Below are 14,753 nucleotides of genomic sequence, written 5' to 3'. Positions count from 1 at the left end.
AATTGCTGACAACATCATTATCTTAGAGATTTGTGCCTGTTCTGTGTGAGACCATGACTGCAAGATAGTCCTTATTACTAGGGATTATTAATTGTGCCAGTGATTTTCTGACATATTAAAGCAAGCACCTAATGAAAATCACAATGTCCTGTAACCTTGCAGAATCTGAAAGTATGCCAAAACAATGTACCTTTCAAAGCTTGCTGTTGTGTATCTATGCACGCTCATCAACTTGTCTGAGATCACTTAATCACTTAAATTCTGCTGCAACTAGTTCTGTTATAAAATTGATAAAGTTCTGTGTTTCCATTTGGAGATAGTCAAGAGGCAAACTCCAGTGTGTCATAGCAAAGGAAGAAGTGCTGGTATATTTACCTATTAAACCACAAATCTGGATGAGTTGCCATCAAGGGAAGGGAGTGAGACTTCAAGACACTTCAGGTGGCCAGAATAGAAGCAATTTGCTGGTTTTGTCTATGCTTTAATATTTAACAGGTGTGCAGCTAGCTGAATTGACCAAGTAATACTTTCAGAATTAATGTACTACTTGCATTCAAGAAATTGAATACTGACCAGAGGACAGCAGGGAGAAGTTTGATTGTCTGGACATAATAAGAAAAAGTTGAAAATTCAGGTTTGGTGCCCTGAAAATCCACCAGACTTCGACCTCTCACTTCAAGGATTTAATTCCATCACAGTTTAAACACAAATGTGTAAATCTATATTTTTACTTCCTACTGATTCTAGTGGCTACTCTTGTTTGAAGAATCCAAGTCAGGCCTAATGGCTGTGAGTGCTGTCCCACTTGTTCTATGGATGTCTGTGTACATAGAACTATATGTATACACGCACAGACTGTGTGCTTAAAATACTAACAGTGGAGGAGGGAAATACAGAAAAGCAAGCCAAATAAATTCATACCCTAAAAATACTTCAAAACATGGAGGTTTCATTTCAAAAAATAACAGCATTTTATTACTTTGCATAGCTTATTTCAGTTGTTCTGCTTAATTAGAATTTTTTGCTAGTTACTAAATTGTTGATATAAATTTTTCAACATTTCTTATCTGCAATCAATGCAAGACAATGCATGGCATATAAATGCAAGGATCCAAAATATTTTTTTCAACTTCAGACACAAAGATGTTATTTTACTTTGAACCAGTTTAAGAAAATAGCTCTGACAAGTTTGTATGTATAAATATACAGTGTAGCATACACTTCAAATTCTGATCAGGATTTTAGCCTGTTTTCCAAGTCTTCCATTCTCTTCGTCATTTCTTCCAGTAGATAAAAGTTAAGGAGAGAAGAGCTACTGATGGAATGCATTAATAGAAAGTCAGCTACCTGATTGTTCTGGTCCATATTACATTCTCTTGTTTCTCCTCTGACTCCCAGTAGTTTCTCATTCAATATTCCCCTGTATTTTCTTGTTCTGATTTGATCAGCTGAGTTTAGAAAGCTGTGTGAAATCCCATTCCTTAACAGGCATAACCTGACATGGAGTTCAGACTGGAGCTTATTAAAAATGCTGGTTCTACAAATTGATTGCTCTTCTCTGTTATAAAGGGAGGATAAATATTTATCTAGTTCATGCTGTTTAAAAGATGTTTCACTTATATGGAAAACTGCATGTAACTAACAGTAGATTATAAAACAATGGGGCTTTGAGACCTTAGTAAGAATGTCTGCTCCTCATTATCTGCTCCTGTCCACAGTTGTGACAGTGGTTTCCAGACAAATGGGGAATAGACCACAGCAAACTCTATAGGATCTAGGGCTGGTTCTATTTGCAGTAAGAAGCTGTAGCAGTGCAGAGTAGTGTACAGCATCTCTTTCCTGATAAGCACTTCGAGTTGGCAGGAAGAGGTTGGACCAGTACTGTTCACTTCAGTACCTCTCTCTGAGTGCCAGGGGAAGCTGAGAGGAAGAGGAGGCCTAGCATCAACTGAGATCTGAAGGTACTGAGATCTACCTCAGAAGGATGAATTTGCTGACTCCCACTCCATGCTTGGTTGACTAGGGTCTTGATTTCAGTGTTGTAAGGTTTTAAACAAGGGAAGATGGAGAACTGGATAATTTATATTATCCAATATAAATTTGGATCTGACACACTGCTGTTAAGATTTTTTTAGTGCAGACAGGAAAATTGAATTTGGCCTCTTAAGTTTGGCCAGAACAGCCATTTTTGACAGCAGCAGAACTGTGTACTGTGGCCCTTTTTGACAGCAGCAGAACCTCCTATTGCTAGTAAGCCTGGACATTTGGTTTGGTAATCTCTCATCTGCTGCAGCAAGGTTAGTACTCTGCATACAAGCACCATGTGAATTGCATTTTCTTCAACAGCTGGATTTCTCAAGTGTTCACAGCGGCAAAGTGAAACTGCACTCAACTCCTGATAGAATTTAATGTAGCTAGACACAAAACAGTTTGTATTATGTAACTGGAGCTACTTTTGTAGCCAGTTCTCTCTCCCCCACCCTCAGATTTCTGTATATGGGCTAGCCAGCAGTGTGCAGTTATGAATAACAAGTGTATCACCTCCTACCTGAGCTGCTCTTGGGATTAAGCAGAAAAATGAGGTTTCTAATAAAGAGGAAACTAGATGGTTCATAGTCTTCAAAGCAGAGGCTGCACAGTGCTCTGAGGTAGTGCTTAGCACTGTTGCTATCAAAATTTCTAGTCTCTGGCTCAGTGTTGACAGGTTTTTCCATTACTTTGAGCCATTAGAGTAAAAATCACAGGGTTGCCTGCTCAAATGGTAAAGCAAAAAAGCACGTTGCTTAGTTTCTTGCCTCCCTCTGAACAGACTGTTCACAGTCTGAAGCTGTTCCCGTCTTGGAGGCACAACACAGTGATGAGCTGTTGGTATCACTGCACTCTTTTGTGCAGAGTAAGTGCTTACTGCTCTTGCACACAGTTACACAAATGAAGTAGAAGATGCAATGTCTTCTTAGTGCTTATTTGATCAGCAGCAGCTTTCATGAAGAAAACAGGAATTTGCTGCATAAATAGTACATGATGAGTTATATCGCCAGTTTGCTGCTGTTTTCTGAGATGTGGATGTTACAGGCAGTGTAAAGGCTGCTGCACTAGCAGCTCCCTTGAAATAAACACACTAACTCTGAGGCAGAAGCTACTGATCTGCACTTCGCCAAGTTTTACCTGCATTTCTTTTAATGCAAGTTTAACCAAACCGGAGTCCTCTGACTTCATCTGGAGTATGGCTTTAAATTACTGCACGTGGTGCCTCACCAAGCAGTTCAGCAGGGAAACATCTGTACTCTGACACCTGTAGCCAGTAAATGCTATTTCAGTAGCATCTGAAGAATTAACCCAAAGCAAAACGTTTTACTCTTGAATTTGACCAGTTGTTTCTTTGCTGTTCCTGGAGGTGTTTACTGTAAGGGGTTATTCAAATTCAAAATCCATATTAATATTTTGGTCCCTTCTATGAAGGAGAAACACAGGAAAAGTTAAAGGCCTTGCTTCTTGGAAACTATTAACGTAGTTTAGATTTTCATTACAGTGAACTGATTTTAGTTTATGTTTAGTTTGTTTTAACCTGCCTTTCTTATCTTACCTGTGAGAAACAGTTACTCAGAAAGGATATATCGCTGGGTGAGTTTTCTTACTTCACTGGTTGCATAATTCTGGAATGTTACAAGGTTTTCACATTTGCACTGGTCGTTATCTTTTGAGGCTTTTGCTGAAAAACAGAAACACTTAAGCATAGCCTAAATGCTGAATAAATTTAATAGGATGGGGAGGAAATGACAAGGAATTATAAATGCAGAGCAGGTGTAATACAGCTTCCTGTTCTCAAAACAGGTTAGCATCCAAAGGAACAGCCTGAGGCAGATTCTGGCAGTACTGGAAAACAGTACACAATGTGTAGTCCTCTGTTCAAAGAACAGTCTGGGGTATTCTAAGCCAAGGTAACTTGATTACCTGTTGTTGAGTGAATGTGACTGTCTTCAAAAAGATACTTGTGGTGTACTGCAAGATGTGGACAGTCAATGACATCTGTGATGGCTATTGTGGTTGATTCAGGTCCTGCAGGAAACCCCCCAAAAATCTAAAAATCAGACCCACTAAATTACAATTTAATTTTTTTTCTCTACTCGCATGCACCGAGTTCTCTTTAATTAGTAAGTAATCTCACTAATTGCAGTGAGGATCATTCAAAGAAAGGACTAGGGATACAAAGATGTGCAGGAGCCAAGCTGTTAGGCTGTATTTACTGTATTCATGATTTAAGTACTGGGTTGCAGAATTGAAGGGAAATTGTGAAGGTTTCTGTGAGAAACAGAAGTGATTGAAAGTGAACATGCTTAAAGTGTCAAGCACAGTGTTGAAATACAAGCTTCCCCATGAAGTATTTCATTTGGATGATGTGAGAAGCATTGCAGCCATGATTACAATGAATCTCCATTTTTCACATTGCAGAAAGTAGGGTGACTGGGAGGGGCAAGGAGGCATGGACATGGGATGAACCAGTTTAGCTGAATTGTGAGAGTTCTCTACAGAAGGCAGCATGAGAAGGCAGCAGGAGAGTACACTTGAATTAAACCAGCCAACCTGAAGGCTGTGGACCAGTCTTATGAAGCCTCCCAGATGATGAATCCTGCTGGTGAGGTGACTCTTTCAAGGCTGGTAGGTAGAAATTGCCAAAGGAAATGATATCACAAAAGGAGCAATAAAAATGTTCACATTCCCTAGAATTTGAGAAGTTTCTTGCCAGTAATTTGATGGTTGTCTCTTGTAACACATGGAAAATGCCTCATATCTGTGCAATTTAGAAGAGAGCCAGTCTTGATGGAAACTCCAGGACTTGCCCTTCAACTCAGACTATCAGAAAACTCCTCCAAACCCAGAAGTGATTATTGAATAATAGTGAAGCAATCTGAAATGACAGCAATCTCCTTTATGTCCTACAGTGAGAGTTCTTTCATGTTTCGTTATCATCCATCATCCTTTGGGGTGAATTGAACAAGAGCATTGCTTGGAGAAAAAGTTTCTTTCTGTCCCTCAGTTTTCTTCTTTATAATGGGAAACATCGATCAGGGATTTGGGAGTTTTTAGGTGGGAAGGGTGCAGCAGAGTTTTTTTGATACAGTACACTTATAAGCAAAAATACACGTTTCTAATTAAGGAAGAACAGCCTTTAAAATGTAAGGATTTATTTCAGAGTTCATACCCCGATCGTTTTAGTCAAGAGACCGAGAGGAAACAAAGCTGCAGAGACCCTCAGCCGCTGTGGGCCGTGCGGCCAGAGGGCAGTGTGGAGGCAGTGCGGCTCCCTGGGTCCTCCAGCAGGAAACGCGTCCCGTGGCTCCGGAGCCCGTCACGGCCCAGAGGAGCTAAAGAGCAGCTACTCCACGACTGCACGCTGGGACCGAGGTGCCGGAGCTTCTGGGGACCCAGAGCTCCTTCCTGACACTGAATGCATGGGGGTAAAAGGTGACAGCGCAAACTTGCCTGATACGCCATGAAGATACAGTGGGGAGGTGGAAGATGCCTCTGTGACATCCAGGTTTGCTATAACTATTGGAGTCCCTGCTAGTTTAGTCAGTTTTGACAGATGCACAACAATATACAGCTGTGCTAAGTTGCACTGGGAAGGAGATGAGGCCCTCCTGAGTGGAGGTTGGAATTACAGAGCATGAGTATCAGGGAAGAACAGATGACTGGTTGAATAAGAAGACCAGAGATCAGGCAGCAGGACTACAGTATTTATGTAAAGAGATAGATAAAGATACATAGATGTAGATATCTCAGTCTGCATGGGAACCAGCTGCTGGAAGGAACTCAGATTTTGGAGAAGAGGTCAGGGCAGAGAGGTGTGGGATGAGATCACAAGGGAATGAAACAAAGGAGAAGCGGAGTCTAGCTGAAGAATGATCGAGTGGGGACAAGGATGGTGAAGATTTCTGTTGTAGAAGAGATGGAGCAGGTAAGATGAATCTTGAGTGTTTGACACTGGGTAATGACTTGCTCTAGAAGTTGTTCAGGAGCTGCAAGTTAATGAGGGGGTTGTTTAGGAAGGGCAGAGGAACTGACCTGAAATGTTTGAGCTTTGGACACTGGGCTGGTATGGACATGTAATTAGGAACAGAAAAAAGACAGATGCACCGGTAGAGGTGTGGCAGGATGTCTCCAGTTTGAAATAGGAATTGGGCATTTCAGAAACTCCTCTTCAGGCTTCAGAAACTAGTTGGCGCTCTAAGATTTCTGATCTCATTTGCCACTGAAGCTGAATAAACACACAAGTAGTGACAGAGGCTGATCACCCTGAATCCCTTGGTGAAGTCAGTGCAATGAATAAATTTGTTGGGATACAGTGCTTCAGTTGGATGTTCGTTTTTAGTGTTCTGTTTTGTAACACAACACAACGAATTTGTTAGGAGCAGCCTGTGAGAAAATGTAATCAAAAGCAGTGTCTGAATATTTGCTGAACTGATAATGATCCACAATGTGGAAGGAGAACAGAATGTTAACCAGCTGGCTGCTGAGTACTGTCATCTGATCAGGGCTGGGGTCTTGTGGCAAAAATAGTGTATGATCATGTAATTAAAAGCTCCCATAATGCACATGCTCAGAACAGGGCTGAAGCTGCAGTCATATTGAGTGTGTATTATGTATGGCATTGCCAGAGCCTTGTTAGTGCTTCCAGTCAGATGAGAAATTAACATTAACCAAGGCGATGAATGGGAACTTTCCAACTGAATTCCTCTTAATAAGAAGCAAGACGAAAAACAATCTCCTTTTTTTTGCCTTTGCTACTAGTCATCAAGAATAATTAATAGTAATCAGCAGCTATTTTAAAAGGAAGATGCTTTCTTGCAGAATAAAAGAAAAAAGCTTAACCTCCAAAAAAATATTGGGATGGCTTCTACTTTTGTTGGAAACATGCAATGCATCCACAGCTGGGACACGTGGGATGAGAGGCTCTGTCAGTGGAGTCCATGAGGACAGGATCTCCTACTGTCCTCACAAGCTGGAGCTCAGAAGACCTCAGCTAAGGACCAAAGCTGGAGTAAAGGTAAAAGTCATTGCTATTGCTAAGGAGGAGAAAAATTGTGCTGTATACAACAGTAGGAATAAAAAGAACTTTCAGATGGTATAACAGGTTTGGAGGCAGAATTTTTGGTGGAGTGAGTTGATGAGTAATAGCTAGTCCTGGAGTGTCCAGAAAAACAAGGCTGGGTCAGTCCTCAGTTCACAGGTGTGAGGCATTCATTGTCTCTTGTTGAGAGAAGGGGAGGACAAACTGAAGCACCAGTGCTGCCCAGTTACCAGGGGTGTAGACAAGAAACTGCCACAAAGGGGCAGAATTTACTTATTTTTTCATATTGTAAATAATGTAGTTAAAAAGAAAAAAAATGGTGTTTGCTAACCAGTGTTGTGGGTACCTGAAGGATGCATTTCCATCACTGAACTCAGGGGTTTGCTGCTCAATGAGAGTTATTATACTGGGGTTTGCTAATGAGTGAGAATTATTGTTCTGGCTGTCAGATAGTTTTGGCTTTGGCATCTCCAAAAGCTTTTAAGATGACATGCTGTCATGGGAAGATTATCTGCCTAATAAGGCTAATTGAACTGACTTGGTTTTATATTATCATATAATTTAGTATTTCAAAAAGATGAAACTAGGACTTCTTAGGACTGAAGGGCAAAGAGTATGCAAGGTAAGAAACATCCTCAAAGTATTTTTTACAGATTCTTGCTTGACATCTGGATAAAGAAATGTCCTGCAGCTAATTTTATACAACAATGTTAAGGAAAAACAAAAAGGGCGAAACCTGTTTGCATTTAATTCCAAGAAAAACAACCAGATAAAAGCTAGTGAAAATTAAATAATCTTGCACAATGCTAGTCCTATGACTAACATAATTTCATGTGTTGTTTCTGAATTTTGCTTCAGGTATCAGTTTGAATATATAAAAAAATACTGAGTCTTGGGAATGTGTGAGTGGGAGAGACATGCTGTCCTCTCTCTGGCTCTATAGCTTTCTTCTCAGCTCAGATTCCCCCTTCCCCTTGCAAAAATTCACCTGGGAATGTTTATATACAAGCTGTTGTGTATAGAGTGACAAAGGATGTTTTCTGAAACTAACCTTCCATGTTTGTGTAGCAAAACTCAGACCTACACATAACCAAAATCCACTCTTTGTAGCTGTGAATGTATGTTCAATGAACTATTTTCAGTCTTCCATAAACACACACAACAGCTTCTTGATGATTTATTTTGCTGTGGTTTAGATTTTTGCTGCTGGTCTTAGGATTTATTTTTTTTTAATTCTCATTAAGGTATTAGAAACCCCTGATTATTTTCCCACATTCCTAATGAAATAGATCATGTTTATATAGTGGAGTGGGGTTCATTGCATGCCTGATTTAACTGTAGAAATAGAATAAAGCGATTGACTCTTCTAGGGATATGATTGTACATTTTATGCAACCTTCATGAAAATAAAGGGAAGATAATTACTAATACATTTACCCAGTGATGGATTAACAGTATATATTCTTCACGTATTAAAGGGCAGAAAAATCCAAAAAGCAAAATACCTGTAAACATTCACTTCTCTTCTATCTTAAGGAAAATGGAATTTTGTTACCTTCACAGATTTGGGCTCTTAGCTCTTCACTTATGTCCTCCAGAGCTGTGAAATCCTCAGCATAGAAGAGATGTTTATATGATGGCTCAGAAGCAATTTCCAGCAGTTCTTCCTCAATTGCTTTTCCTATTCCAATGGCATAGATTATTATACCTGGATTCAAAAGAAATTTCACATACTTATTATTTCAGCAGTTCTAATTTTAAGCACTTGATTGTCCATGAAAGGAAAATATGAGAGAGAGCCCAAGAAATGTATATTCTGTGTAACTTCAAAATCAGTGAGGAGGCTTCATATGCTTTAATTGCTGGGAAATTTGCAGAAACTCTTGTTTGCTGTAATTTGACATACAGTTTTTGTGTTAAAGAAATGACACTTGCCGGGCCACTACTGATAGTAAATAGTCCCAGAAAGAGAATTACAAACAATCCAGGAGAATCACACAGTTTAGCCTCACAGTTGCACTGCAAGTCCCTGGTTTGTGTATGTCTGTAGGGTTTACGCAATGCAGCTGATTACTGGGTTTATGGGAAAACCTGTTACATATTAGCAAATGGGGCAGAATCCTGAAAGATGGCAGTAATTTTTCAGAAAATACTTAAGTATTTCATTGAAATCCTCAGAGACTTGATTCTTTCTCTCTAAGGAGCACTAACAGGCTGGAAGGCCCACTTAGGAGAGTAAGAATGGAAAAACACAAAGTTTGTGGGGGTAGGAAAGAAAAAGCCTTACAACAAGGATGCTCAGGACAAGTATTTCCAGAGCAGAGGTGCTAGGGAAAAGGTAGTGAGGATATGTCGTTTTCTTACTCTGGAAGCAGGGAAAGAGGAAGTGGTTCAGAACCCTCTCACAGATAGATTTTAAACAAGCAGTAACTACAAAACATAGAGATCTTAAAGAATCTCTTTTTCAGCAGTTATGTTTTTATGCTTGTGAGCATAGGATTTAATACAACATTTCTCTTTATATCAGTTCTGGCTTAGAAAGTGTCCACAAGGAGTACTGATTTTGTGATTCATAGTACAGGTGTGAGCTTCACAGCTCTTACATGATTCAAGAGAAGAAGCTGCCTTCTCCAATTGGTTTCAGAAAAAATTTGGGATGAGGAAGTTTGATATCTTTATTAAACACGAGGTGATAACTGCTGTATGCTCACGGGATTGCAACTTCTAACCTTTTTGCCGAAGGATCATTGGTCTGATAATACCATAAAATTTACATTTTCCAAGTTTTTAACTTTTAATGCAAGTATCTCCTTATTTTTCTTCATGAATCTGCCTACCATTGCACTTTAGCCAGGAAAGGAAAGTGTTCACCTGAAGCTGATTCAATTTAATGAATGCACCATTCATGCTGAAGTTATTGCTATTTAAAGACTTGAGGATACCAGTGATAAAGTATTGAAGGGCCGTTTCATGTTAAGCAATATTCTATTGGTTATGCTGCAATTACACAGGGGATAGGTTTGCCTTGTAGCATTGCAGAGTCAGTATAAGCAGTCCAGAGTTGAGGTTTCATTCAGCAAGTAGGAAAGTTGGTTTGTACTTCTTTCCTTCTTCTGTAAATCCTCCATGTAGTTTCGTTGCATTAGTAAGCCTGTAAATGTTTGGGGTTTTAAAAACTATTTAAAAATCACTTTATCTTTCATTCTAATGGCACTCTCGCCCTTCTCATATCCTTGTATGTTTTTCCCTTTTCTCTTTACAGAGAGTTATTGATCCTGATCAATGCTCTACTAATCATGTATCAAATTCTGATTAATGTGTCAAATCAATAAAACAAACACAGAAAAAAAGATGTGCAAAATCTTTTAAAGTCTAGCTATTTTCTCTGTGTTGTGGCCCATCAGCCACAGTTCTTAAAGCAGTTTCTCATAAAATAAAAAAGTTTTTCAAAGAAAAAAGGGATTGTTTATTTTCTTGACAAGTTTTGAAAATTTTCAGCTGACTCTGATAAACAGATGAAAAGCTTCTGATTTGTGATACAGGTCTCCTAAAGGATGGATGTCTGCCCAAACATACTAGAAATTAAAAATCACAGTTTTCAGTCACATTTCAGCATATAGGCATAGAAAGAGTAAGATAGACAGCACTACTATAGTAAGCTATATTCTTTCAAAAAAAGTAGTCTTCCTTCCAGAACACCATTAGCACTATAAAACTGGTTAAAAATAAAGAATATACCTTGTAAACAAAAACATAGCAAATTATTACCGTAGTATTTCTCACAAGAATAGATTGCTGTATTTTAAAGAGATAGCTTGGGGTTTCTTTTATTGTTTCCCTAGAATTTTTGATGAACTTCCCAGTGTCCCCAGATCTCTCTATGAAATGTCTGCCCTTAGTGGATACATTCAGGGCACACAGGTGGGTGGCACCACTACCTGTGCTGAGACACTCCCCATGGGGATGATGATCCCCTCTGGGGATGATGCACGTCTGGCAGCAAAGGCCCTTGTGAACACAAAGATCAGATGTGCAGCACAGTGGTCAATGTACTGGCCAGGCTGCTTTGGCAAACACTCTCTAGATTAGCACATCCAAACTGTTACTACATCTTATTTCTAACAATATTTGCCTTTTAGAATGAGACACTGAGAACATCTCCACTTACCACGTTGCTTTGCTCTGGTAGCCCACTCAGAGACTTCATCCTGGGCTCGTCCATCCGTAAACACAATGGAGATTCGAGGGACATTTGCTGAAAATGGTCTTGCTCCTTCTGCCTCTGTGAAGCTTCTCTCAGACATTTGCCTCAGCGCAAGTCCTGTCATGGAACCTCGACCCATGTATTTCATTTGTGACACAGCTTTCTTCATGTCTTTGGCTGAGCTGAACTGCCTCAGTGTAAATTCTGTACGAACCTCAGTGGAATACTGAAGCAAACCAACTCGAGCAGCTTTGGGTGAAATCTCAAGTGTATCCAAGATTCCTGAGACAAATTGTTTTACAATTTCAAAATTATCCTCTCCAAGACTTTTTGATCCATCAATCACAAACACCAGGTCAATTGGGCCTTCAGTGCATCCTGTGAAATGAGCAGCAGAGCATACAGATCAAGAAAAAACTCCATGAGACTGGGAAAGGGATCCAGATACCCTGGCAAAAACTCAGGGATCATCTAAAGTACCCTGTTCCTGGCTCATCCTACTGTGCCAATGTGTCTGAAGATATTGTGTACAGTCTGTCTCAAAAGCTAAGAGTGGGCCTATGACTGATATTTTAACAAAATTATAATCACAGTGAATATTTACTGAGACATATCCTGCTTTGCAGAATACTACAACTCTTCAAAATGCAGCAACAATCAGTAATCTATAGGAATTACTCTTAAGTGGAGAGAACTGAAGAACACAGCTAGCATATAGACAGAGTTGCCATAATCTTCTTCCAGAGATAAGCCCATATGCTAACTTTGCATTTGTCAAATTTGTCAGCACTGAGAGACATGGAAGAGAATCATTGAGGCTGCATTTGTGTTGCAGAAGTTATAAAATAGTTTTAAAACTATTTTATTATTGAGAGAATCAGAAGTGGCTAGATAAGGGTTCTTTTGCTTGTAAATGTCTACCAATTTTGTGATCAGAAAACTTATGTATTGCTGCAATTAATTGTTTTTGGTTTACCCATTAGAACTGGAAATTTGTCAGAAGATGTGCACATTTGTAAAATTTGTATTTCCCATACTTTTTGGCAAAAATCAAAGTAGTTTGTAGGCACTGGGCATCAATAATGAGGTTAGGGAATTTAGAGATTGGAGAATGTCTTCCAAGCTGCAGACTGCTTCTGCCAGGTGGGTTGTTTTGTGTTTTTTGGTTGGTTTTTTTTTGATTCTGGAAAGGAATTGCCTTCAGCCAGCAGAGATTAGTGTGCTTTCTGCAAAGGCTAGCTGCAGAGGTGCTCAGCTCTTATTGGATCAATATAGCTTCCAGGGAAAATATGACTTACTAAGGAATGGAAGATTTGCTTCTTAGTCTGGACCAAATAAACTTTGACCTCCACTCATCTCTGATCTTTGTACAGAGAGAATGCTGTAAGCACTACACAAAAGAGATTTGTGCAGCAGAAATTACTCTGCAGAAATTACTAGAGATGCTTGTTACCAAGTTAATGTATGAATAAGGGATTTTCAGCTTTAGAGCCTGAAGTTTTCTTCTTAGAAAATATCTATTTAAAAACTGCTCAATAATTCCTTTCTGCAATCATCTGAGAAGAAGACACCTCACATGTACTAAGGTGATGTTAATGCAATGAATGTATGTATCAGAACCACCTCAGTATTACTGCATAGGTCAAGAAAGGGCAGCAGTTTATGGTGCATGCTGTACATTAGGACTGAGAACAGCCAGAAATTGTTACCGTTCTTAATCACAGTCTCCTCAACTAAGGCATCCATTTTTGGCAGAATAAATGTTTTTACTGATTTCCAGTAGAATTTTCTTCAAGTATTAAGAGATGATGAGATACATGTATGTCATGTTGGGAGATAAGCAAACAGAATTAATGGTATTTTAAAATATAGTATATAAAGATAAAAGACCCACAGTATGTGAACTCCATTAAAATGCACATTCCTTGATAATAAGATTCCCCTTTGGCTTTTTCCTGATGTTTCAAAAGAATTATTATTGTACTTGATGCTAGACTAAAACAAGTTTTACAATTTGATAGAATTTTGCTTAGGAGAGCATCAAGTTAATTGTTTGAAACATTTTCTGCCACACATATATGCCCTGGGCTTTCAAATATTATATCATGTTTGAAATTAGAGGTTGTGGCAGTGCTCAAAGCCAAACTGGATTTGGCTTGGAGACACTTGGTCTGATAGATGTCCTTGCCATCAGCAGGGAGATGGAAGTAAGTGATCTTTAATAAGGTTCCTTCCAACCCAGACCATTCTATGATTCTTTAATGTTTTGAAGTGAGGTCAATTAATTTTAGAAATAAAAGAAACAAATGCTTTCTAAATAAAATATACTTACTTCTGCACGTTTTCTGATCCTCTTTTAGTACATATCCCTCCTGGCACTTGCAGATATAGGAATCGGCATTATTAACACAAGCATATTCACAACCATGGTCAACTGATTTACAGACATCTTTACCTAGGAAAAATCGAAATATTTATCTGTTTAGTATTTAACATTTTATAAATCAAAAAACTCCAAAAATTATATCTGAAGAACATATGACAAAGGAGTACAACATCTTTGCTCATTTATGCAGCAATGACAGAGAAGGGGGGCTGACAGACATAATGAATGACTTACTTCGACATGTTTTCCCATCTTGTCGCAGGACGAAGCCCTCGTGGCACTGACAGCTGTATGAGTTGTTATTATTAATACACACATGTTCACAGCCATGGTCAATGGATTTACACAGGTCTTTATCTGAGAATTGTTAAGAGAATCCCCTTATTAGACCATTTTTCAAATACAAAACTGTCATGAACAAGTTTTGAGTGAAATTAAGTCTATTATTTCTTTTAAGACTGAAAAGCATATTCCCCATAGAAGTTTCAGCTACTCACTCCTGCATGTTTTCCTGTCTCGCCTCAGTATAAATCCCTCGTGACACTGACACGTGTATGAATCACCAGTTGGAACACAGACATGTTCACAACCATGGGTGACTGTTTTGCAGACATTTTTACCTTGGAATAATGAAAGTTGTATTTAGCACAGTTAGCTAAGTAAAAAAATTTTACAAAATATAAAAAATTTGACTATGATTTTCCGTGAAGCATCTCACTTACATGAAGCTAATTCTATAATAAAGACACAAATAACACACTACTGTAGCATCGTATGTTTCATTAACAGATCAAGAAGTACAAAACAAAGATTAAAAAACTTACTCCTGCAAGTTTTTCCATCTTCCCTCAGTACAAAGTCTTCATGACACTTGCAGACATAGGAATCATCAGTATTAACACAAATATGTTCACAGTAGTGGTTGACTGAGTTGCAAACATCTTTATCTGAGAAAAGTGGATGGGGTTTGTGAGGTGAGGCTTGTTAGGGGGAGATGGTATCTTTTTTTAACCAGCCCAAATAGCTGGAAATCACAAACATAAACAAGTGCACTCACACCCACAACATTTGAAAGCCTCAAATAAAAACATACT

The 14,753-nt window shown here is 38.9% G+C and overlaps 1 protein-coding gene and 1 long non-coding RNA gene across 3 annotated transcripts in view; one reads left to right on the top strand and one right to left on the bottom strand.

The window, feature by feature from the left end:
• Positions 1-834: 834 nt before the first annotated feature.
• The window catches only part of MATN2 (matrilin 2), a 57,938-nt gene continuing 44,019 nt past the window's right edge, over positions 835-14,753 (bottom strand). Inside the window, exons 17-26 of one of the 2 annotated variants that reach the window (XM_066334031.1) lie at positions 14,484-14,606; positions 14,157-14,279; positions 13,894-14,016; positions 13,606-13,728; positions 11,238-11,651; positions 8,625-8,777; positions 4,582-4,653; positions 3,952-4,056; positions 3,614-3,709; positions 835-1,286 (exon numbers count right to left, since the gene is read on the bottom strand). In XM_066334031.1, the coding sequence (XP_066190128.1) occupies positions 1,234-1,286; positions 3,614-3,709; positions 3,952-4,056; positions 4,582-4,653; positions 8,625-8,777; positions 11,238-11,651; positions 13,606-13,728; positions 13,894-14,016; positions 14,157-14,279; positions 14,484-14,606 (1,385 nt within the window). In that variant the 3' untranslated portion in view covers positions 835-1,233. The remainder of the gene's footprint in view (positions 1,287-3,613; positions 3,710-3,951; positions 4,057-4,581; positions 4,654-8,624; positions 8,778-11,237; positions 11,652-13,605; positions 13,729-13,893; positions 14,017-14,156; positions 14,280-14,483; positions 14,607-14,753) is intronic. The other variant, XM_066334039.1, reaches the window with a different exon arrangement.
• Positions 7,493-13,612, top strand: LOC136370619 (uncharacterized). Its single transcript, XR_010745216.1, has 2 exons — positions 7,493-7,691; positions 11,209-13,612. It is a non-coding gene; the product is annotated as an uncharacterized lncRNA (long non-coding RNA).

Source organism: Sylvia atricapilla, chromosome 1 (assembly GCF_009819655.1).
Source record: "Sylvia atricapilla isolate bSylAtr1 chromosome 1, bSylAtr1.pri, whole genome shotgun sequence".
NCBI classification, from domain to species: domain Eukaryota; kingdom Metazoa; phylum Chordata; class Aves; order Passeriformes; family Sylviidae; genus Sylvia; species Sylvia atricapilla.
Note: the sequence above shows the minus strand (reverse complement) of the source record. Positions and strands in the feature narration are given on the sequence as shown.